Raw genomic sequence first — 26,032 nt, 5'->3', positions numbered from 1 at the left:
CAGCGATTGCTGGGGTGAACCCAGTGAATCGCGCCCAGGGTGCGATCGACTGAACACATGTGGCTATCAAGGCGCCAGTGGGTCAGCCGGGTGCCTTTGTCAACAAGAAGGGATTCCACTCCATGAACATGCAGATAGTATTTGACCACAGGATGCCGTTTCTGCAAGTCTGTGCAAAGTAGCCTGGCAGCTCCCATGACGCTTGTATCCTGAGACAGTCAGAGGCAGAGCAGCGTTACAATACAAGTCATACCTCCACAAGAGCGGTGATAGAGAGGACCATAGGTCTTCTCAAGATGCGCTCCCGATGCCTGGACCATTCAGGGGGTGCACTACAATACACCCCAGAGCAGGTGTCACTGTTGCATGCTGCGCTCTCCACAATCTGGTACTGGCAAGGGGGGGCCCACTGAAAGAAGAGGATCTTGATGCAGCTGCACAGGCCACAGATGATGAGCCCAGTAGTGAATCAGAAGAGGAGCACGGTGAGGAGAACACTGAGGGCATGGAGGCAACCCTTGGTAACCACCAGGGAGGCAGGGACACCCTGGACACCTTGATCTAATGCTCCTTCAACTAGGCTACCAAAGATCAGTTTCAACCTCACGCCAGGGCTGCCACCTCCATCCCAGTTGTCTGAAATGACCCTTTCATTTGCACCCAAAGTCCACTCGATGCCTGTGCAATAAAGTATCAGCCGCTCACATCCAGCATTACATACTGGCGTACGCTACACCAGAAAAAGACAATGTGAAGCATACTCAGGCCATCAGAACCAAAGCAAATTTAATGTTATTGTCACATTGAAATCATTATGATATTACAATTACTGGTGTTGATGTTCCCACCAGGAGACATATAAACCAAACATAAATGAACAGAAAACCACCCGTGAACTGTCCCTCTCGTGTTTATGGTGCCTTAAACTTACGTTTGCGAATGCGACATCTTGGTGCTCCTCATCACTGGCACCGGCATTGGAGATAGCCTGTTGAGTCTGGTGTCTTGTTGGCCTTGATGACCTTGGTGGTCGTCCTCTGGCCAGTGGAGTCTGTGTTGGCCCCACCTGGGTGGGAGCGACCAGTGCCATGGCTGGCACCTCCGGAGTCATTGCAGCCTCATCAGATGCGACGGTCACGGGTTGAGGAGCTGTTGCCGTCATCCAGAGCACCCTGAGAAGAGCCCGCAGAGATGACAAGCAGCTCATGCGCCAATGTGAAGACACTCTGCACCTCCCTGCTCACCATGGATGGATGACACCTAGCTGGGATACTAGAGCCCTGAAACCCCTGATTCTACCCCTAAAGCTGCCTCTTCATGAGAGTCACCACCCTCTCAATGGAGGAGGCAGTGTGCTTGGCCTTACGGGTCAACGCAGTGCTCACGCTCTGCATGGACTCCTCCACAATAGAGACCATGGCACGCATACTCTCATGGATCTCCGCCAGATCCTCCCACATATCCCGTTCGACATCCAGCATCTGCAGCCTAATGGATGACTCCAGAAGCTCATCATCTGCCTTTGACTGACCATCGCCCTGGTCCCCAGCAGTCCTCTGTCTGCCAGCGCCTTGGGCACTCTCCGCCTCCACCTGCACCTCAAGCGAGTGTGAAGTGCCCTCACTTAAGTGCACCGAGGCACTAGCTGCCGAACTAATGCCCATCGAGGTGCTGGTGTCTGCGCTGGTGCCTGCTTCAGAGAGCAGGTGTGATGCAGTTGCAAGTGAAGCCTGGTGGTCCTCCGGCGTCAGAGGTGGCCCTTCGGGGTCCAGAGAGAGACTACGCACTTGTAAAGCTAAAAGGGAGAACAAGGACGTGTCATTAGTTAAAATCACCACACTGTCACTGTGAATGCCAGGCACCCTGATGAGACAATGGAGATCTGCATCATGGTGCCATCGTCTTTCGATGATCAATGGAGATTCCAGGTTCGAGGCTCCCACTAATGAAGAGACTATACTAGAATGATTGCATAATCCGAAACTCTCACCTCTGTGCTCTGCGCTCTTATCTTTGTCTGGCACCCTCACCTCTCCATGCCCGGTTGCACGTGGAGCATGCCGGCTCTCGAGCCCAGGGGCGTCCTGCTCGAACCTGCTGAGCAGCAGCAGGTTGGGCGGACCTCTGCCTGTATGTGCCCTCTCTGCTTGGTTGTGGCTTGTCTTCTCCTGAAAGGACAGAGGAGCATTGATTAGTTCACACTCTACCTACAGCGCATTGCAGCCTGGCCAACTCCAGCTGAGGAACACCTCACAGGGCACATCCGAGTCATGGCCCTCGAGCTGCAAGGCACTCAGTCCAAGCAGCCAGGGCTCACCCCCTTGGCCAGCTCCGACATCATTGACAGTTGGCAGTCAGACTCTAGCACTCCTGAGGTGCACGGGGGGATGGCTACACCTTAACACCTCTGCACACTGACCCATGTCAACACAGTACTCACCCTTCCTGAGTATTGAACCGCTTCCGGCACTGCACCCATGTGCGCTGCACCATGTCATGGCTGCTCACCAATGCCGCCACCTCTTCCCATGCCCTCTTTGTGAGGTGCGGTGGCCTCCTCCCCCCATCTCTGGGGACAAGTGTGTCCCTCCTGGCAGCCGCCTCCTCCTCCAACAGGACTGTGAGGCACTCGCCTGACAAATGGGGGGCCAAGTGCCCACCCGACCTGCCCTCCCGCCTGTTGTCTCCACCCACACTCGACTCCATCAAGACAACGCAGAACAGAGGTCCTTCCATGGCAGCCTTTCAATGGCTTCCTGGGCCGTTTTTAAACCAGCTGCGGAGTTGCCATTGGACCCGGCGGCCGAAAGGCTCAGCCCTTCCCAACCAGTGAAGAGTCACGTTTCACGCTGACCAGGCCTTAATTGGCCCGCCAGTGTGAAATCACGGTCGGGGGCCGATCAGGAGCATTGGGCCGTTTCCCAGCCACGCCTGGTTCCGCCGTCCGTGCCCACCCGCCAACCTCAAAATTCTGCCCCAAGTGTTTAGTCACTCTATCCTTAATTATGGACTCTAGCAATTTCTCAACAACAGAAGTTAGGCTAACTGCTCTATAATTTCCTGGTTTACCTCTGTTACCTTTCTTAAATAGTGGAATGACGTGCAAATTTACAAGGAACAGTTCTTGAATCAAGAGAACTTTGGAAGATTATAGTTAGGGCATGTGCAATGTTCTGATCTACTTCCTTAAAAACCTTAAGTTATTAAGGGGAGATGGTGGTGTAGTTGTAATTTCACTGGACTAGTAGGCTCTAGGTTTATGTTCTGGGGGCATGGGTTCAAATCCCACCAGTAGGTAGTGGAAATTGAATTTCAACTAATTAATAATTTTGGGATTGAAAGCTAGTCTCAGTAATGGTGACCATGAAACTATCATCAATTGTCGAAAAACCGATCTGGTTCATTAATGTCCTTACCTGGTCTTGCCCACATGTGACTCAAGACCCACAGTAACGTGGTTGCCTCTTAACTGTCCTCTGAAATGGCCTAGCAAGCCATTTAGTTGTAGCAATTAGGGATGGGAATCAAATAAGATAAAAGCAAAAAACTACGGATGCTGGAAATCTGAAACAAAAACAAAAATTGCTGGAAAAACTCAGCAGGTCTGACAGCATCTGTGGAAAGGAAGACAGAGTTAACGTTTCGAGTCCGTATGACTCTTCATCAGAACTAAAGAGGAAATGGGAATCAAATATTGGCCTTGCCAGTGACGCCCATGTGAAGATTTTAAAGAATCGTTACTGTTATTTAATTTACATTAATTCTGGTGAATTTTTAAATATTCTTTCATGGCTTGTGAGCATCGCTGGCAAAGTCGTCATTTATTGCCCAAACCTAATTGCCCTTGAGAAGATGATGGTGAGCTGCCTTCTTGAACTGCTGCAGTCCATGTAAGCTGAGTATATCCATGGTGCTGTTAGGAAGGAAGTTCCAAGTCTTTGACCCAGTGAAGGAATGGTAATATTGTTCCAGTTCTGGGTGCTGCATTTTAAGAAAGGTGTGAAGACATTGGAGGGAGTGCAGAAACAATTCATGAGAATTGTTCCAGGGGTAAGCATCTTCAGTTATGAAGATAGATTGGAGAAGTTTGGGCTGTTTTCCTTGGAGAAAAGAAGGCTGAGAGGAGATTTAATGGAGATATTCAAAATCATGAGGGGTCTAGACAGAGTATATAGGGAGAAAACTGTTCCCACTTGTGAAAAGATCAAGAATGAGAGGACACAGATTTAAAGTAATTTGCTAAAAAAGCGATATGAGAAAAAACTTTTCCATGCAGCAAATGGTTAAGGTTTGGAATTCACTGCCTAAGAGTGTGGTGACAGCAGGTTTAAAGGCTTTCAAAAGGGAACTAGGCTGTTATTTGAAAAAGAACAATATGCAGGGTTATGGGGGAAAAGCGGGAGAGTGAGACTAAGTGAATTTCTCATTCAGACAGCCAGTGCAAACATGATGGGCTCAATGGCCTCCTTCTGCGCTGTAAAATTTCTGTGATTCTGTGAAGTCAGGATGATGTGTGACTTGGAGGGGAAGTTGCAGGTAGTGCAGTCATGGGATCCATTTTGCTCCTGATCACCCTTCTTCTCTTAATATAATTGTAAAAATGCTTCTTTTGGTATCCCATGCTAGATTATTTCCACCCCCCCCCACCCCCCGCCCGTTTTCACCTTCTTTAACACCCTCGTCCGCACTCATGCTACTCAAGTTACATTTCAACCCCTGCTGCTCCCCCCAATTCCCCCACCACCGGTTCAAATACTGATACATGAAAATGTTATTCAGATAATTTCCATTTGTTACTTCCTACACTTACCTCTCTTTCTTACAGATACAAAACTGCTTTAGAATGCTGTGTTACAACTCCCTCTCACCAAGAACAATGTCTGCCAGCTCTTGAATTAAACTGTCAATCAAACAAAACCATGGTTCTGAGTCTGACACATGACTAACTTCAGTCCTCATTTCAAGAATTTAGAGTGATTCCAACTTCTAGCTTTACCTTATATTCCTGACAAAACAGGGCCTTCTTTGACTTACTGTCAGATTGCCTAGCTTTTATTAATATTTTCATAATTCTTAATTTTTTTTCAATTGTAATTGATCTAGTTTCATGTTAAAGGTCTCAGTTAATCTCGAATGTTCCAGCAGTCTATGCCACCTATACACAGTCTAATGGGAAAATATTCTTTTAATTTCTAGTCTTGTTTGAAGCTTGTGATTTTTATCTTCACTACCCAAGCTAAGCTTACCTCAACCTTATCTTTTTCTTTCATTATTCTGAACACCTATAACTTTCTTTCCAGTCTTTTCCCATATGAAATAAGTTTACCAGTGCCATTTTTTCCTACCAGTGCCATAATCTTGTGAATTTTTCCTGTTTTCTCTTGATGTTGTGGAGCTGCAAAAAGATGAAATAATTACAGTTATGCAAATAATCTGAACACCAAAGCTCATACTACAATCACAGCTAGTAGTAAACAAAATGTCAGGATTACTGAGCCAGAACTAGTACTAATTAAAGGCTTCTAATCATGACCTCAATGTGTTATTCATATAGCTACAGCATTGAAAATTTGCTTATGCTAAGCTTCAAATTCAGGGAAAAATCAATCCAAAGATCATATCATCCTTAGGAAGTGCTCAAACTAACAAATGGGCAGAATCAGAAGTGGTATCCAGGGGTGACACAAAGTACTCAATCTCAACACACTGACCTTCTTTTCAGCTTCTCAATACTGGGCTAAGATACTTAACATTAATGCACTCCACATGAGGCAGGATGTTTCCACCAAAACATTAGATTCTATAATTCTCATCTCTGCCAAAATTATGGTAGATGTGCCAGCAGCTCATTAAAATAATGAAAATTGCAGAGTACTGGTAATCTTGACCCCAAATATTTGGTTTTCTAATTCTCCTGGATAAAACAATATTAATATTTTTCTTAAAGCATGCAAACACCAATTTGCATTTACATAGCACCTTTAACATAATAAATTATTTCAAGGCACTTTAAAGGAGTTTTATCATTGAAAATTTGATACTGAGTCACATAAGGAGATATTAGACAGATATTCAAAAGTTGCTCAAAAGGGTAGCTTTTAAGGAGTGTCTTAAAGGAAGAAAGAAAAATAAGAGAGGTAGAGAGGTTTATGGAGGGAATCCCAGAGCTTAGAGTCTAGCTAGCTGAAGCATTGGCTGCTGGTAGTGGTGTGATGAAAATTAGAGATGCAAAAAATGCCAGTAATTGGAGGAGCTTAGGGATCATGGAAAGTTGTAGGGCTGGAGTAGGTTACAGCAATAGTAAGGAGTGAGACCATAGGATGAATTGAAATCAAGAATGAAAATATTAAAATTGAGGGCTTACTACCAGTGTAGAATACTGAGCACAAAGGTAATGGATGGACAGTTCTTGATACGAGTTAGGATACAGACAGTAGAGTTTTGAATGAATTTAAGATTACAGAGGTGTAAAGTGGGAGTTTTGCCAGCAGAGCATTGGATTTGTCAGGTCTAGAGATAACAAGGACATGGATGAAGGTTATAGCAGTAGATACGCTATGGTAGGGACAGAAACTGGCGATGTTTCTTGAATCATATTTAAAATCATTATGAGAACCCTGGCCAAATATGAAATGCTCAGGGGGAAGTTGAAAAAGAAAAAACAGCAACAAAGAGAGAGTCTGAGAAGAGACTAGCAGTTAGCATAAAAGGAACTCCATAAGTTTTCTATAAGCACATAGATAGTAAATCTAAGTAAGAGAAGGAGTAGGGCCAATTAGGGACCAAAAAGGGAATTTATGCATTGAGGCAGAGGGCATGGCTAAGAATCTAATTGAGTACTTTGGCAGCATCTTCTTGGTAAAGAAAAATGTAAGTTTGTAGTGAAAGAGGAGATAGTTGAGATAGCGGATGGGCTAAACGTTGATAAAGAGGAGATATTAGAAAGGCTGGGTTTAAAGGTGATAACTCACCATGATCAGATCAGATGAATTTGAGGATACTGAGGAGTGTAAGAATGGAAATTGAAGAGGTACTGGCCAAAATCTTCCAATCCTCCTTAGATATACTGGTGCTGCCAGAGGACTGGGAAATTGCAAATGTTATACCTTTGTTCAAAAAAGGGTGTAAGGATAAGCTTATATTTTTGTTACGTTCTTCTATTTGATGTAAATGTAACAATCACATGACAAGGATTGGTGGAACAATAATGTGGGTTCTTTATTTCAAGATAAGACAATATACAGATAGAGTTAAGTGGGAGGCTAAGTATACATGTCTGACTTCTATTCCTACTGCTTGTAGACTGAATATAAGTCATGGAACTACTATATCACATCCTGTCAGGGTGGTAGCGATTGACAGCAGTTTGACATATGCTCCCTGAAAGATACATGTGCCTCATATCACAACAATATGCTCTGGAGTTTAGAAGACTGAGAACAATCCCATAGAACCATACAAGATCCCGAAAGGGCATGATAGGGTAGACACTGAGAGATTATTTCCACTAGTTAGGGAATCTAAAACTTGGGGTCACAGTCTCAGGATAAGAAGCAGATCATTTAGGACTGAGATGAGGAGAAATTGCTTCATTCGAAGAGTTGTGAATACTTGGAATTGTCTACCATAGAGTATTGTAGATTCTCCATCATTGAATACATTTAAGGCTGAGGTAGACGGATTTTTGGTCTCTCAGGGATCAAGGGGTTTGGAAGTGGGCATGAAATTGGAGTTGAAGCCCAAGATCAACCATGATCATATTGAATGTTGGAGCAGACTCGATGGACCATTTGTTGTACTCCTGCTCCTGTTTCTTGTGTTCAACAAGCCAGCTAGTTTAACCTCTGTGGTGGGAAAGCTTTTAAATACAATAATACGGGACAAAATTAACATCTCTTGGATAAATGTGGATTAATTAAGGAAAGCCAGCATGGATTTGTAATGGGCTAATCATGTTTAACTAATTATATTGAGTTTTTAGATGAGGTAACAGGGAGGGTTAATGATGGCAATGCAGTTGGTGTGGTGTATATGGACTTCCAGAACTTGTTTGACGAAGTGCAACACAACAAATTTAAGCCCATGGAATAAAAAGGACAGTGACAGCTGAGTGACTGAGTGGCTGAGTGACAGGATACAGAGAGTAATGGTGAATGGCTGTTTTTCAGACTGAAGGTAAGTATATAGTGGGGTTCTGCAGGGGTCGGTATTAGGACCACTCCTTTTCTTGATCTATTTTAATTACCTAGACTTCGGTGTTCAGGGCACAATTTCAAAATTTGCAGATGATATAAAATTGATAGACTTCAAGGGCAGAATTTTATGTCCCATGGGCGGGTGCATGCCTGACCCGATCGGGCGTAAAATAGCGTGCGATTACATCGAGCGAGCGTCCCGCGTCATCGCGCACTCGCACAATATCTCACTTGGCAGGTGCAAGTGGGTGCCGGAGCCACGCCTGTCTTTAATTAACAGGTCACTTAAGACCATTAACAGTCCAACTGACAATTTTTCGTTGTACATCGCAACGGGCAAAACAAGCAGCCAGACAGCCGGCACTTTCAAAAACCCCATCCAAAGGCGGGATTAAAAAAAGCTCAGCAGCATTGCCAGTGTGAGTAAGTGAGAAGTTTGGTAGGCAGTTTGCTGCTGGTGACTTATTGGTACTTGGAAGTCTCACTTCTGTTCGGGGCTTCGTTCTGAGAATTTCCAGGCTTCATTTCAGGACTCCTTGGCATCTGCAAGGCCCCAGGAGGATTCAGTGTGTGTGGATCCTTCCAGGTATCAGGCAGCCTTCCGCTGCCCTGGTAGTAGGAATTGTGTTCTCCCCTGGTGGCACCTCCTCTGAGGAGAAAGAGAGGGACAGACGGGAGAGGAGGCCAGGTGCTCCAATGCAGCTTCCAGGGGAGGGAGGGACCTGTGGGAGGAGAGGCTCAGGCACAAAGGGCGCAGGGCCAGCAGAAAGTCCAAGGCAGAAGACGCCACAGAAGACGCCACTAACCTGCTGCCAGTATTTACAGGCGGCGATGCAGCTATCTCAATATGTCCGAGGTGCAATGTCAAAGGAGGATCCGCCTCTCGAGGGAGACTATGACCTCCATTTGTCAGATGATTGGGCCTGAGATCAGCTCTGACTGTATGGGTGGACACCCCATGCCAGTGGCTCTGAAGGTCACAGTGACCCTCAATTTCTATGCCTTCGGCACTTTCCAGGGCTCAGTGGGGGATTTGTGTGGAATCTCCCAATCAGCTGTCCATAGTTGTGTGTCAAACTGGTGATGGAAGCTCTGTTCAGGTGGGTATTGACCTTTATTCTTTATCGTACGGATGAGGCCAGCCAGACTGAGCGAGCCAGAGGCTTTGCAGCGTGCGCTGGGTTCCCCGCATCCAGGGTGTCATCGACTGCATGTGGCCATCAAGGTGCCAGCAGATCAGCCGGGAGCCTTCGTCAACAAGAAGGGACTCCACTCCATGAATGTGCTGATAATGTGTGACCACAGGATGCAGATTCTGCAAGTCTGTGCAAGGTACCTTGGCAGCTCCCATGATGCTTACATCCTCAGACACTCCCAGGTGCCAAGGCGCTTCAGTGCTCCAGCCCAACTAGATGGATGGCTGCTGAGTGACAAAGGCTATCTATTGAAGAGGTGGCTCATAATACCTCTCCGCCACCCAAGAACAGAGGCAGAGAAGCGTTAAAATACAAGTCATGCCTCCACAAGGGCAGCGGTAGAGAGGACTATAGGTCTTAAGATGTGCATCCAATGCCTGGACCGTTTAGGGGGAGCATTACAATACCCCCCAGAGTGGGTGTCACTGATGGTGGTTGCATGCTGCACTCTCCACAATCTGGCACTGGCAAGTGGGAACCCACTGGAGGAAGAGGATCTTGATGTAGCTGCACACGCTACAGATGATGAGTCCAATAGTGAGTCAGAAGAGGAGCATGGTGAAGAGAACACTGAGGGCATGGAGGCAGACCATGGTAATCTCCAGGGAGGCAAGGATGCCTTGAACCAACGCTCCTTCAGCTAGGGTACCAAAGATCAACTTCAACCGCATGCCAGGGCTGCTGCCTCCATCCCGGATGTCTGAAAGGACCCTTTCATTTGAACTCAAAGAACACTCAATGCTTGTGCAATAAAGTTCAGAGCCACTTACATCTAGCATTACATACTGGTGTACCCTGCACCAATAAAATAAAAAGATGAAGCATACTCAGGCCATGATGACAAAAACAAAATTTATCTCATTTTGACAATTCCAAAGTATTTAGTAAACTTCTCTGGACTTCATTCCCAGACCAGTATAGATAAAATAAACATAAATGAACATAAAATCACCCATGACCTGTCCCTCTTGTGCTCATGGTGCGTTTAACTTACGCTTGTGAGTGCAACGTCTTGGTCCCTCCCCCCCCCACTCGCTGGCACCAGCATTGGAGACAGCTTGCTGACTCTGCTGACTTGTTAGCCTTGATGACCTTGGCAGTCATCTTTTGGCCAGTGGCATCTCCCCAGTCAACACAGCCTCATCAGATGCGAAGGTTACTGGCAGACAGGCGGAGGAGCTGCTGCCATCATCCAGAGCACCCTGAGAGGAGCCCACAGAGATGACAAGCAGCTTGTGCGCTTACGTGAGGTTGCTCTGGACCTCCCTGCTCACCACTGATGTACAGGCACCTAGCTGGGATACTGGGTGCCTCAGACATCCCCCACACTGTCACTGACCACCTGAGGTCATTGCCTGTGTGAAGGCTTGCAGGTCCAAGTGCAACCCCAGGAACTCCTCATTCTGTCCCTGTAGCTGGTCTCCATGAGACTCGCCACTCTATCAATGGAGGAGGCAGTTGTGTTCGGCCATGAGGGTCAATGCGGTTCTAATGTTCCACATGGACTCCTCCACAACGGAGACCATGGCAAGCATACCCTCATGGATTTCTGCCAGATCCTCCGGCACATCTTGCTGGACATCCAGCATCTGCCGCCTAATCGACGACTCCAGAGGCTCATCATCAACCTTCGACTGAGCATCGTCCTGGCCCCCAGCAGTCCTCTCACTGCTGGCGACCTGGGCACTCTCTGCCTCCGCCTGCACCTCAAGCGACTGTGAAGTGCCCTCACCAATGTGCACCAAGATACTAGCCGCCGAATTAATGCCCACTGAGGTGCTGGTAACTGCGCTGCTGCCTGCTTCAGAGAGCGGGTTGTAATACACGTGCATCAGAAGCTCAGTGATCCTCTGATGTCAGGGGTGGCCCTTTGGGGTCTGCAGAGCAAATGTCTGCTGGCGAACCTAAGGGGGAGAACAAGGTCATGTTATTAGTTAAAGTCATCACACTGTCACTGTGCATGCCAGGTATCCTGGTGAGACAATGGAGATCTGCATCATGGTGCCATCATCTTTCAATGATCATTGAGGACTCCAGCTTCAAGGTTCACATCAGTGAAGACACTACACTAGAATGGTTGCATAATCCGAAACTTTCACTTCTGTGCACTGCACTCTTACCTTCTTCTGATACCCCCGCCTTTCCACACCTGGTTACATGTGGAGTGTGCCAGCTCTCGAGCTCCAGGGCGTCTTGGTCAAACCTGCTGAGCAGCAGCAGGTTGGGCTGCCTTCTGCCTGTACGTGTCCTCTGCCTGGTTATGGCTCGACTTCTCCTGAAAGAATAGAGGAGCATCAATTAGTCCACTCTCTACCTGCAGCGCCATTGCAACCTGGCCAACCCCAGCTGAGGAACAGCTCACAGAGCACATCCAAGTCATGGCCCTCGAGCTACAAGGCACTCAGTCCAAGCAGCCAGGGCTCACCCACCTGGGCATCTCTGGAATACTTGACAATTGGCACTCAGACTCTAGCACCCCTGAGATCCACGGGTGGAAGGCCAGACCTTAACACTTGGGCACACTGACACCATGGCAACATATACTCACCCTTCCTGAGCGAAGCAGGTTACTGAAGTGCTCCCGGCACTGCACCCACATGCGCCGCACCACATCCTGGCTGCTCACCATTGTTGCCACCTTCTGTCAGGCCCCCCTCCTCCCATCTCTGGGACAAGGGCATCCCACCTGGCAGCCACCACCTCCAGGAGGATGGCAAGGCACTCACAATAGTGGAGGGCTGAGTGCCCACCCCCTTGCTCTCCCGCCTGCCGTGTCCAGCTGCACTTGACTCCATTGGGAACGCTGAACACACATGCTTCCATGGCAGCCTTCCAGGGGCTGCCTGGGCTGCTTTTAAACTGGCCAATGGGTCGCCATTGGACCCGGTGGCCGACAGGCCCCCGCCCCCATCTGCCCCTTCCTGGCCACTGCAGAGCCGCGTTTCACACTTGGCGGGCCTTAATTGGTCTGCCAGCGTGAAATCACAGTCGGGGGCCGATCGAGGGCGGTGGACCGTTTCCTGGCCTCTCCCAATGCACAATGACCTCAAAATCCTGGGATTCTGGGCTTTATAAATAGAGGAAAAAAGTAAGGAAATTATGGTGAACCTTTATAAAACACTTGTTTGACCTCAACTGAAGTATTTTTTTACCAATTCTGGGCACCATGTATTAGGAACGATTTGAAGGCATTGGAGAGGATGCAGAAAATATTTACAAGAATGGTTCCCTGTGTTAGGAAATCGAGATAGTTGAAGTAAGTTATATTTGTATTTTTGTAGGTGTTAGGAATGAGTTTAGCTTTAAAGTTTAAATTTGATTTGTATTTCTGTATTTGTATGTTAAGAAAAGTTCAAATTGAGTTTTAGTTTCACTTTAAAAAGGTGCTTGCATTCCTAATGAGAGGTTTATGACTGTTGCAGCTAAGTTAAACAAGCAAGAATAGAGAAACTGAGCTGTTGCCTAGCAACAGGGATCTAGATAAACAGGTCCCCCACAGACACACACAGAAAAACTAAAGAAACAGCAGTTTTGAGTTTAGTTTGAAGCCAGAATTCCAGAGAGACTGGACACTGGGAGAGGAAACTACAGAGTGAGAGCAGATTTCCCAAAAGAACCAAAAGGTCCCAAGGCCAAAAGAGTGAGACAGAAACAAGGGAAAGTCCCAAGCAGACCTTCTGGTCAAAGGAAGAACAGGAACCTGGAAAAGGTCCTGTTAATGAAGTCAAGAGTGAGGTTGCAGCAAAAGGCTCGAAGCTTCGGATTTAAGGAGACAAAAGCTGCAGAAAGCAGATTTAAAGCGAGAACAGGTTGCAAGAGGCAAGAAGGTCTAAAGAGACGGCTGACGGTCTGTAACTCTGCTATAGGCATGTGAAGCAGTGGTGTACTGTTGACAGCTGAGTCGGCGAGAGAGAGTGCATGGAAGACAGCTTGAATGCATGTGGTGACCCAGGGAAGAGGAACATCAAAAGGAGTGTTCGAAATCCTGGAGGTGAACCCTTGCAGAAGGCATCTGAGAGAAAGCGTCGGTTTAGGAGAAGATTCCAAAGTGAGTCCTGGGAGATTGAAGATTGGAAACCCTCATGTGAAAGGCAGAGTTCAGTGAGACTCGTTGGCTCATGGTGTAACAAGCATCTGTTGTTTGGTTTTAGAGTGTGATGACTGTCTGACCACAGGTTGCAATTGGTTTACATGGACTGTGTACTTACTGTGAACATTAGAATATAAGATAGCTTTTGGAACTTGTATTATCCTTACAAATCTGTATATATCTGTAAAAGTATAGTTGTGGGGGAAGGAGTATTGTAATATAGTTCATCTTTTCTTGTTTAATAAATGTTTTATGTTTTTGTTAAAAGTTCATTAGCGGACTCTGGTGATTCTGTTCGGTAGCCCCTCTCCACATATCTAAACAAACAAATAAAAGTTAGAACCTATCAAACTGGGTCCCACCCTGGTATCAGGCTTGTCCAGTGGTAACATCAGCTGGGGATCATGTTATGTGGATGAGAGACTTTAGTTACATGGATAGATTGGAGAAGCTGGTGCTGTCCACCTTGGAGAAGTGAAGGTTAAAAGAAAATTTGATGGAGGTGTTCAAAATCATGAGGTGTCTGGACAGAGTAGATAGTGATAAACTGTTCACCTTGGCAGAAGGGTTGAAAACCAGAGGACACCAGCTTAAAGTGATTGGCAAAAGAACCAAAGGCAACATGAAGAAAACCTTTTTTTATACAGCGAGTGGTTATGACATAGAATGCACTGCCTGAGAGTATGGTGGAGGAAGATTCAATCATTTTCAGAAGGGAATTCGAAAATGATCTGAAGAGAAGATTTGAAAGACTGTGGGGAAAAGATGGGGGAAAGGGACTAGCCAAGTTGCTTTCGCAGAGAGCCAGCACGACATGGTGGGCTGAATGGCTTCCTGTGCTGTAACCATTTTATAATTCTATTAATCTAAGGTTAATAAGATGCCTAAACCAATTCATTTCTTTTCCGTCTTACCTAATTCAAGGTATATTAACAGTTTGACAAACCAAGCCAAATTAATTTCGGAGCATAGTTTGACAAGCTAAGCCAAATTAATACAGGAGCACAGTATGACACTTGCTGGAATGTTCAATTCCTAATTACCAGAGTCAAAGATGATGTTCGGAACAGAGTTGCATTAACTCTCACTACTTTATATAAAAACTACAATAATACAGTTATCACCACTGAAGAGTATATAAAGTGCTTGGATACTACTTATTAACTGAAAAAGTTTAAATCGTGGGCATTGTGTTATAAGTACATTGTTGTATTTTAGCATTATCTCAGAGTTGCTTTATAACTCAATAACAGAATTATATTAAATATCCGGGAGTGCAAAATGACTTTGCAAGGATGAGTTCAAAATTTACACTTAATTCAGCACAGATAAACTTTCAGCCAGCTATCCCTCTGCAATATAAGTTTATATTTACAGTTATGTCCTGCTCAGATCAGTTGTGGTAGCAATGGACAGTTATGCCTTTAACTGGGGTGCTCAAATTTATCTTTAGGGACAGTTGCCCTTTGTGGTCAGTGTCTTCTCTCTTCAGTCAAAACCTGCTATAAACAATATCTGTCTTTGTATTGTTATGTTATTACTTTAACCTCACACTGATCTAGTGCTAGAGTAATTGACAAACTCTTGCAATACACTTAGTGATTTTACAAATGCCAGATTAAGGTTAACACTTCTACACTAAAAAATGGCTCTTTTCAGCTTTCCATCATCCTCCCAAACCTTCTGATTTGGGTCTGTAAAGTATGACTTTATATACCTTGAAAATTCCTTTTAATTTATTTCATTATTCGTGATCTATCAAGGCAACTCATTCTGTCACCCTGTATCCATTCTAAGATGCTATCCACTTATTTTTATTCATTCATGGGACGTGGGTGTCACTGGCTAGGCCAGCATTTATTGTCCTTGTTCAGAGGGCATTTAAGAGTCAACCACATTGCTGTGGGACAGCAGATTTCCTTCCCTAAAGGGGGGAGCCAGATGGGGTTTTTACAATTGGCAATGGTTTTGTGGTGATCATCAGGCTTTTAATTCCAGATTTTTATTGAATTCAAATATCTCCCATGGTGGGATTCAAACCCAGATCCCCAGAGCATTATTTAGGTCTCTGGAATACTAGTCCAGTGACAATATCACTGTGCTACCGCCTCCCCATGATAGATATCAGGAACTATCATAAGTTAAATTTTAATTAGCTTTTCAAGGTGTGATGAAATTCAAATAATTACCTTAATTTGAAGTTGGAGGTTGAGAACTCCAGTTCCTGACATGCCTTGGGAAATGGCCGCACATGCGCATTTAGTTTATTTTTCCTTCTTCAGGCCAGGAACTGGTCCTGCACGCCTGTGCACGAGCAAGGAAGGGCAAACGATGTGAGAAGTGGGTCAGATGACCTGAACTGGAGGGCCATTACCAAGTAAGTGTCCCAGGGAGCAGGATACAGGAGGGGGACAGGGAGAAGTTCCCAAACCATGGAGGGGGACAGGGAAGGTCCCAGCAGGAAGCCCAGGTAAGGGACACAAAACAGGGATCAGGAATAGGTCCTGTTAAGTTAAGCTAAAAGAAAGGAGCAGAGAAATTGACTCTGAGTTAAAGAAAGAGCTGCAGTGAACAGACTAGAAGTGGAGTGGGTTTGAGAGAAGCCCTGAAGATATGAGAAGGTAGCCAAAGGTTGGGGTGACTCCGTGCTGTGGGCCATTGGGGCAAAGCTACCCCTTTGAAGCAGTGGTGTTCTGCTGGGCATAGCTGAAAATATGAAATTGTGCTTAGAAAGTGATGCTTCAGTGTACTTGGACATCCAGGGAAAAGGCGAGATTGAAACCCTGCGAGGTGGGCCATTATTTAAAGTGCCCAAGTGGGAACAACTTTTGGAAATACTTCGAAGGTGAGATCTTCAAATATGGAGATTGGAAACCCTCGTGAGAAAGACAAAGACTGGGATTTTCCGACCCATTCATGGCGGGACCTGCCACAAGAGATCCCACGACCCAGCCAAAATCCATTGACTTTCAGCGGGACCGGATGATCCTGGCAGCAGTGGGGCTGGAAAATCCCACCTGAGGCTTCAGTGAGATTGGTTGGCTCATGATGTGATAAACGTCTTGGTGGGCTAAGAAACCCATGGTACCTGCTTTTGTCACACCTATCATATATTATGAAGTGTTCATTGTGTGTCAGAGAATGAAGACAGGGATTTTAAGCTCTCTGAGAAGAAGGGACAGTAGTTAACCGAATAATCAGTTTTAGGACTAAATAAAGTGATCAATTCAGCAGAGGTGCTGCTGGAAGACTAAATTTAGGTAACTCATTTATTTGCTCTACATTTGAAGAAACAATAGGTGGAATCATTCCAGATTTGCACTAAGTGCGGTAGAGGAATGGAACAACAACATTTTATCTACTGGCCTCAACGGCGGCTTTTCACGCCATATCATCCCAAACCTGTCGCATTAATTATGCTTTCCCAGGATACACACCGTTTTAATGGCGGGTGGGCTCCGATGCACCTGCCACATTGTCATCTTGCTGCTTCCTCACGCCAGGCACCACATTTAAAGTACAGCCATGCTCAGTGCTTCCAACCCAGGACTGCAGCAAAGAAGACATGGCCCCGAAAGGCAAGAAGATTGCAGCCTTCTAGCGCCTTTTGGACACTGTGGGGGCCCGCTGGGATGTCCTCTACTCCCGCTCTGGCTGCAGGAGGGGCAGCAATATTACCACTCCAGCTTGGTAGGTGATGGCAGTGGTGATCTGTGCCAATGCTGCACAGAAGAGGTTGGCCATCCAATGCAAATAGAGGATGAATGATCTCTGTGCAGCCAGGGTATGGCAATCATCTCATCACTCTAAACTCACACACTCAAGCCTATCACACATTCACTGGCATCTCACTCATTGCCAGCTCCAGGGACATTACCACCCATTCTCTCACACATACCCTCATATGTCCATCTGGCTTCATCGCCTCTGGAGACTGCTTCCTCTGCCCTCACCACCTTGAGGTCAGTTGTACAGATCAACATGTGCCCCCACACACACCCTGGGAATACCCTCCTTCCCCAACACAGCTCTGGTCCTGCAGCCTCTCCCCTTGCCTGAGTCCACTTTTCCCCCTTCCCCAAGCAAGCCCTAGCCCTGCAGCCATTGAAATGCCACCCACATATGGCTGATCTGGTACGTAGAGACCTGTCCGTGAGTCCCCCTCAAAGCGATGTGGTGCTGTCTGTGAAGGCTGGCACTAATGACTGCGAGTGCTGTCCGAAGCAAGGTAGGTAAACAAACCTTGAAGTCCCGAGTGAAGTGCAGCCCGGCAAGTGCACGTCTTATATATGCTGTTGTGAGACACGGTGTGTTTTCCCACTGACGTAAGCGGATGATCCACTGGGGGTGGGGGATGAATCCGGTGGGCTGGCCTTATAATTGTATGTTGGTGGTATTACATGTGGTTCCCGATGTCCGATGGCGGGGAACAATCGCTAACTGGTTTCACAGCATCGATTTTTGGCCTTCTTGCCATATTGTTCGCTCATGCCACCGAACACACCCAACACCAGTCGGCATGGAAAATCCCAGCCAATGAGTTTATAGTGCGGTGTTTGGGTGTCTCTGGGAGAGATACGAGTTGGGTGAAGAGCATCAAGTGAATGTTCAGGAAGAAAACTGTTTGCAACTGTGCCAGTCCTGTATGAGAAGCCTTTGTATCAAGCCAGTGGTAACTCTTCACTGCTTTATGTGTCTGTAAAGATATTGCTGGGTTAAGGAACAGTGGGAATTTGAATCGTTTTCTTGTGTTTGTATTGAGATCTTTCCAACCTTTTTGTATGATGTAATATAGTTCATTTTTCTTGTTTAAATAAATATTTTATTCTTTGTATTAAAAGCTCATTAGCAGACACCTGTGAATTTATTCAGTAATTTACCTCCATGGTTTCTTGAAAAAAAGTTTGGATGTATCACTCTGGGATTTGTCTTGTCCAGTATTAACATCAGCTAGGATCGTAACAAAGACCAAACTGTTCACTCTTGTTTTTCCAAATACCTATATTAAAACAAGAACACTGATCTGGCCCCATGACCAGCAAACATCCAAATTTATCCATTGATCTTATCTATATACTTGGCGTGAGTTGCCAGTACTCCACAAGCAGCTCTCCTGAGCAAAGAGATGAATGCCAGGCTCTCCCTGCCTCACCAGCAGTAGCCATTAGGTAAGTCCTGTAGGAGGGATTGAAATTAGCTATGTGGGAAGGAAGATTTCGCAACTCCTATCCAGTCAGAGGAGCACTCTTGCTCAGGACACTTAAAAAAAACAAATTTTGCAGTGGGACATATCCACCTGAAAAGAGACACAATACACAGCCAATTTCTATCTTATGTCTGATAACAATAGTTTTTTAAGAACTCTGCTTCATTGTTCTCTTATCTAGTCAGACAGGGTAATGATATAGGCTTGTAAGCTGGACAAACCTACATTCAATTAGAAATATCTGGTGATTCCCAAAGAGGTTTTTATTTGTTTTGAGTTCTTTAAAAGGAAAATAACCTAATTTTCCTCTGAAGCATTATGGGCTGAATCACTCTTACACTTTTATTGTCATCCAAGATGTCTGAAAGTGTGCTTAAAAATGTCATCCCTCCACACCACACCAAAACACAATCCTGCACCACCTTCATCCAATCCTGCTGAAACTTACCTGATTTACATGGAATATGTGTCTCAGAAACAGACCCAACTCGTTGAAGCACCTCCCACTTATCTACATTGAAATTCATTTGTCAATTACACATCTATTCCATTTATTGGGCAACAATTTGCACTAAACCATAAACTCGAGTCCGGTACTTTCTGTTCCCTTTTAGTTTTGTTTTCAACAGAATAGTTAAATCAAATTAATGATTTATACATTATTGTGTGAAATTGGTTTTTGAATGTTTTGCTAATTGCTATATAACTTTGGGCATTATCAATAAGTAAATTTATTTTACAGGGAACAGATGATGATTTCACACCAAAACAGGATTGAGCAGCTACAAGAACGTCTTTGGCAGAAGTTGAGTGATGAAGATAGCTGGAGGGTAAAAGTAAGGAACTTCTTTAGTACTAGTTTTTCCTCACATTTATACTGTCACAAGTTACATTTTTTCACCTGTCACTTCAGTAATTAATGATTGCTCGCCATTTTAACACACCATCCCGCTCTCATGTCCTTGGCCTGCTGCAATGTTCCAGTGAAGCCCAACACAAACTGGAGGAACAGCACCTCATCTTCCGATTAGGCACCGCACGGCCTTCTAGACTTAGCATTGAGTTCAACAACTTCAGACCATGAGCTCTCTCCTCCATCCTCACTCCCTTTTTTTCATTCCCTTTCTTCTACATTCATTTATTACCCACTTGTTTTATGTTTTATTTTTAACCATTTATCCGTAGTTTTATCCCCTTTTTTCACATTTTCTATCCCCACCCCCCCCCCCCCCCCCCCCACCCCCCCCGCCCCCCCACCACACCACCCTCCATCCCCTACAGGGCCATCTGCCACTTGTTCCATGTTGTTTTTTCTCACAATGCTATCCTTGTTCAGCTATCTTTGCTTTCTTACCTTTCCGCCACTATTAGCACCTTTTTTAGCACTAACCACAACCATTAAGAATCCTTTTGTCCTCTTGTTCATGACATCTTTGTCAATCCCTCCTTTGTCCCCACCTATCACTGGCCTTCTATCCAGCTCTACCTGCGCCCCCCCCCCCTTACACAGTATAAATTTCATCACATTTCCACTTCTTTTCAGCCCTGAAGAAGGGCCGTAAGGACTTGAAATGTTAACTTTGTTTTTTTTCTCTCTCCACAAATGCTGCCAGACCTGCTGAGTTTTTCCAGCATTTTCTGTTTTTGTCTCAGTAAAACATGAATGGGTCAACAAGTGAATCTGACATACTAGATAAATGGTCTTGGCAAACCATCAATGGGAAGATTGCCTTTTTAAATTATTCACACTGTTTCCCAAGGTTATCTCTTTTGCTCAGAAGCTCTATTTTGATTTGAAGAAAAACATCTTGAATTCTTGCACAGAAATTTTTGTGTTGATAGTAACCATGGCAAATGTCGGCCGATTCTGATTTCAATGACAATCACAATTCCTGATTGGTGAAGTTCCCATTCTGAATGCCAAATGTCTCACTCACTGGCATACATTTTCACTAAGGATATTGGTGTCTGATGTCACACCTGTCTTGGAAGGCTGGTCTTAAGCTTGTAGACCCGCCTTTCATCAAAATGTTCATGTTTACAGGCAGATGTTGGTGTTGAAATGTTTTAAGAGAATGGATCACAATAGTTCTCAATAACGACATCAGAAAATGCTACATTGGCAAATATAAAAGTGTAATGCACAACCCCTTCCCTGTCAGGAAATCTGAAATAATCCACATGTGAAATTAAAAACTTGGCCTTGATCCTATTCATTATTAACTGTACTTTGCATCATATTGAAACGTTCAACTTCCCATCATGAAATGTTCCATTCCTTTGGCACAAGAAAATCCTATACTTATTTGCAGAAGGTAGTCATCAGTTTGAAAGTGAGGTTGAGAATGTGTCTGATACATGCTATTTCCCCTCCACTGATCTTTTAATTGATATCTTAATTGTGAAATTTTCCACCAAAGTGTCAGGATTAAGATTTAAGAGAAAAGTTAAGAACTACAATGATTGAAAACAAATAGATTTTGTTTGCAGTCCATTTAAGGTTGGCAACATCTGTTGAAGTATAGATTTGCTTTATGATTGCCCTCCAAAAATGTTTGCAATTTTTAATTGTGACAGTCTTTCATTGGTACAGAAACTTCATGTGACAATAAGTACCCTTTCAACTCATACACATGTAAAACTATAGCTGCATTGATCTGAAACAACACTTGCACTTGTAATAACTTGATGGAACAGCAGGTTTGGTGAAGAAAAAGCTAAACTTCATTTGGGAGACATGTAGAGGTGCTTGCATGCTAGACGCGATCTCTACGTTGAAAGCCCCGCCCACAGGTTTACTTGCGCAATAAGCTTATTGGTTGAAGCCCCCATAATCGTTTCACATGATGAGTGATTGACAGAAGGGAAGGACAATGCATCTAATTACTACACTCAGCTATTGAACAAAGTTACTTTCCACTAACCAGAAGACAGTTTCACTTTATTTTTAATTGTTAATTGTATTTTAACTGTGCTTAATTGTATGCAGGTGGTGGGCATTAACTAGAGATTCACTTGTACGCATAAACAGAGACTGAAACTGTGGTTGTTAGGTGAATAGGTGCATGCTTTAACTCAATATTTTAATGTTAATAAGAATGCGTCAAGATTGGCTCCAGTTCTATTCTTCACCAACTGGATTATAATAGGAATGTCCCTAACACTGGAATCTGCCACTGCCCATTGGAAACTGGTTTGAAAGATCAGTACTGCTCCACTACTCCCCTCAACCCCACAACTTTGTGTAGTCATACTGTCGATCTATAATGAAGTCATGCATATGTTAAACATTTTTGTAATTGAACATTCAAGATTGGGCTATTGTTTATGACCTCTACCATAAACTCAACTTGCTGCAACTGACTCCATCCTTTCTCTGGCCAGTTACTGAACCAGACTGTGCAAAACATTTACACCCTGTTGAGGTTTAACTGTCATATCCATCACCAAGACAATTGACTTCCACCTCCACAACATTATTCAGTTACATTGGTTCCTCAACCCCAATACCACTGAAAACAGAACTGAAATGACACAATGAATGTGTATAATAAATTATACCTATTGAGATAATATGCAAAGTGATGAACCAAGCAGTGGTACAACTCTAAAGCAAATTTAATGTTGTGAAATATATGAACTAATATTTAAGTACTCAAGGGTGATCTTTGGACATGTGTGTCCCTAGGTTGTCTTTATATCAGTTTGAAAAAAAGGTCAGAGGCAAAAAATAGTAACTTTTTCTTTTCACCTCACCAGACAAGTGGTTTAACTGGAGGGTAATATATTTATTACATTTAAGGCATCTGAATCTTAATGCATCCCAAACAATTCCACTGCAATTATTTTTATTTTCACATGTGTGAAAGAGCACAGCCTGTCAGCATGGAGATTATCTTTCATGCCACATAATAAAATGTCATTCTGACCCAGACAGGGTTTTATTTAATAGTTCACAAAGATTTTAAGGAACTAATGGATCACATAGTATTACTCCTAGGTAAGATTTTTTTCCTTAAATTGAGCATAAATAGACTTCTCGCTATTTGTTGACTAAAGAAGTAAAGTTGTGCCTGCGTGCTGCAATATATAAACAAGTAATATTTGTAACAGATTTTCCCATTCTTGTGCCTGTGATAATGGATTGCCTTGACACAGCCAGTAGAGGAAATCATGCATGGAGGACCATATACCAGTAATGGAACCAATCAATTCTCCATTGGTTACTTTAAATGGATGAACAGTTGGGCAGCTTGCCTCCCTGAAGCACACTAACTCCCACCCAATTTTCTTGTATTTTCTGCACTCGGGAGAAGTCCAAAAGATTAAGGCACAGGAATATCTGATCTAGTGTGCAGAGTTAACATGCGGTAATTGCATAGTGTGCTGTATACACAAATAAATATATCAATGTGTCTCAGCATTAGAAACAGAATAGTAGAATACGCAAACCATATAGAATATATCTGAAATGTTTACATTGACTGGAATATAAATCCCTAGTATCCCTTTGCTCAATATAACTCCTTCACATTGTCTCCTTTCACACAATCTGGCTTTATGTTCACAACCAGTTCACATGCTGATGTAAATATCACAATTGTGATTAAATTACTGTTGCACATGAGCAATGGTAGCTTTATTTGCATCTTAATACATAGCCAACTAATTAATCAGCTGAATAATCAGATTAAATTGGTAAAATTTTACAGTGATTTCTTTTACACAGTTTGAGGACTAAATGAGTATTTCCCCAATGGTTTCTATTTGAAGGTTAAGCTAAGAAGCTGCATTAACATTCTGCAAAGTACATGCTCAGAGAGCTTGCTATGTGCCCTGCCCACTCTACTCTCTCCTGCCTGCAGGCTGCCAGTGCAGCCATTCCTTAGGATGCTAGAATTATGTAGGGAAGAATTTTCTCCCCATCGGAGGAGGGTTGTGCATGAGTGGGCGCGGACATGCGATTAGCCGGTCGCCGCCCGTGATCGGCTGGGCGCCTCCATTTTACGTGGGCGGGCCAATTACGGCCAGCCCAGCGTGACGCTCGCCCAGAAATGCTGAGCACCCCCTGTGAGGGCACGGGGGGTTGCCTGAGTCGGGGCCTGCGTTCTTTCGCGCATGTAAGCGAAAGAGCGCAGAAATCTCCCTTAGGCACAGAACTGCCTCAGGGAGATTAGTTTAAGTTTAAAAAATTTTATTAAAAGAAAAAAAAATATTTTAGGACATGTCCCCTCATGTGATACTGTCACATGAGCTGGGACATGTCTATGAATCTTATTAAAATTTTTTTCAAATCTTTAAAAACCTTCATGGAACCTCATCCCACCCGTGGATGAGGTTCCATGAAAAATGCGAAGGCCGCCTGGGCTCTTTGCCTGCCTGCCAACCTGGAAGTTGGACGGGCAGCTCAGTTTATTGTTTTAATTGATAGTTAACTGGCCTTAATAGGCCTTTGACAGTTTGGCGGACATGCAGCCGACTCGGCTGCACGCCCGCTGAACTGAAAATCTGAATGATGCGCTGTGACGTCGGGACGCACGCCCGACGTCACTGCATGTCATTTTACGCCTCAGCGAGCCAGCCCCCCCACCGCCCCCCCCACTCACCGAGCCGAAGATTCTGCCCATAGAATCTTAGAACACAGAAATAAGCCATTTGGGCCAACAGGTCTTTGCCAGCATTTATGCTCCACATGAGCTGTGGTAGTTCTGATATCAGGTTTGTCTTTTGGGGATGTCAGCATTCTTTTTCTAAGTGCCTACACAAATTATCATGGCCTGAATTTTCCGGTCAGCGACAATGCTGTGCATATGGCCACTGCCCACAAACATTTTCCCAACTTAATACTACTGCGCACTTCTTCTGATCCCGGCTGAGAAAGAAATGGACTGTGCAGCGTCCCCAGGGAACTCCATCAGGGAGAATTAGAGCCAGGGGAAGAGAGGAGCATGAGCTGCCATATTCAGGTAAGTTTAAAGGTCCAGTCTTATAGTGTGGATTAGTGAATGGGTCTTCTTCTTATCGTGTCCACGGACAGTCTATACATGGCCCAGCCAGAACTGGACACATTTTTGCACCTTGTTGTTGAATTCAGCAAGATCTGCAACAGTGCAGGGTTCCTCTAACGATAGGCATTGCAGGAGATGTTGCATAGTCTGTGGCTCAGTTCCACATTCACAAGTTGTCGGGCTGGTTGTATATCCCCATTTGCTTAGTGGCACCTTTGAATGACCTACACCAGTCCTAAGTCTGTTAAGGCACTTCCAGGTTGCCCAGTTGCAATTAGCTCCTGGGGGAAGGCTTTCATCCGGTAGAATTTCCATCGCTGGGGGTTGTTTGAGATTGCGAGCCGGTCTTTCCACAAGGCGATGCGGGCTTCAGATGGGGTTGATTGTAATGGAACAACACTGTTCATGAAGCTCTTCCTTGACTTTAGGCGGCTAGGTGTAGTTGTTTGGCCATGTAGAGGGTGCCTCTCATCTGATGTTTGACGGAGTCGCTCTTTCTTGCTGGCTACCGTTCTTCTTATATCAGGAGGAGTGATACCGGCCAGGATATATAGGCTGTTGGTGTTTGTTGGTTTTAAGCAACTTGTGATAAGTCGGCAGCTTGCATTCAGAACGGCATCCATCTTCTTAGCATGAGTAGATCTTTCCCATGCAAGGCAGGCATATTCAGCAGTGGAATAGCAAAGAGCAAGTGCACTGGTTCGCAATGTTTTCGAGCTTGCTCCCCATTTTGTGTTAGTGAGCTTATTCAGGATGTTGTTTCATGCGCTCACTTTTGCCTTTGTCTTTTCGATGTGGTTCTTGAAGGTGAGGCATCTGTCAAGGGTGACTCCTAAGTAGATAGGGTGCTTGCAATGCATCAGTGTTGCTCTACACCAGGTTACTTTAAGCTGGCATTTGGCTTCACGGTTTCCGAGGTGGAATGCACAAACTTGCGTCTTCGATGGGTTTGCGCGAAGGTGGTTTTCTTCATAGTAGGATGTTAGTCCCTCCAAGGCCTCAGAAAGCGTTTTCTCCACGGTGTTAAAATCAAGTGCTTTGGGCAGTGACACATAAGTCATCAGCATGTATAAAACGGCGTGTGACACCGTCTATAGGTTGGTCATTCATGTAGATGTTGTACAGCAGCGGTGCAAGCACGCTTCCCTGAGGAAGGCCATTCTTCTGAATATGCCACCTGCTGCACTTCCCACCTAGTTCAACATAGAACCGACGATTCTGAAGCATGTTTTCTAACAGCTCTGTTAAGTGAATATCTTTTGTCATCTCTAGGATCTTGCAGAGGAGACGTCTATGGTTCACTGTATCGTATGCTGCTGACAGGCCTACAAAAACAG

General features: G+C 44.7%; 1 protein-coding gene across 2 annotated transcripts in view; it reads left to right on the top strand.

The window, feature by feature from the left end:
• lekr1 (Leucine-, glutamate- and lysine-rich protein 1) overlaps window positions 1–26,032 on the top strand; it is a 284,281-nt gene that overhangs the window by 232,124 nt on the left and 26,125 nt on the right. For both annotated transcript variants that reach the window (XR_013579595.1, XM_078563804.1), the window contains exon 10: window positions 19,430–19,523. Coding sequence is in view for 1 of the 2 variants with exons in the window: in XM_078563804.1 (XP_078419930.1) it covers window positions 19,430–19,523 (94 nt within the window). In the remaining variant the exon portion in view is untranslated. The remainder of the gene's footprint in view (window positions 1–19,429; window positions 19,524–26,032) is intronic.

This window comes from Cetorhinus maximus, chromosome 19, assembly GCF_964194155.1.
Source record: "Cetorhinus maximus chromosome 19, sCetMax3.hap1.1, whole genome shotgun sequence".
Lineage (NCBI taxonomy): Eukaryota > Metazoa > Chordata > Chondrichthyes > Lamniformes > Cetorhinidae > Cetorhinus > Cetorhinus maximus.
This window is presented reverse-complemented; position numbering and strand designations above follow the sequence as displayed.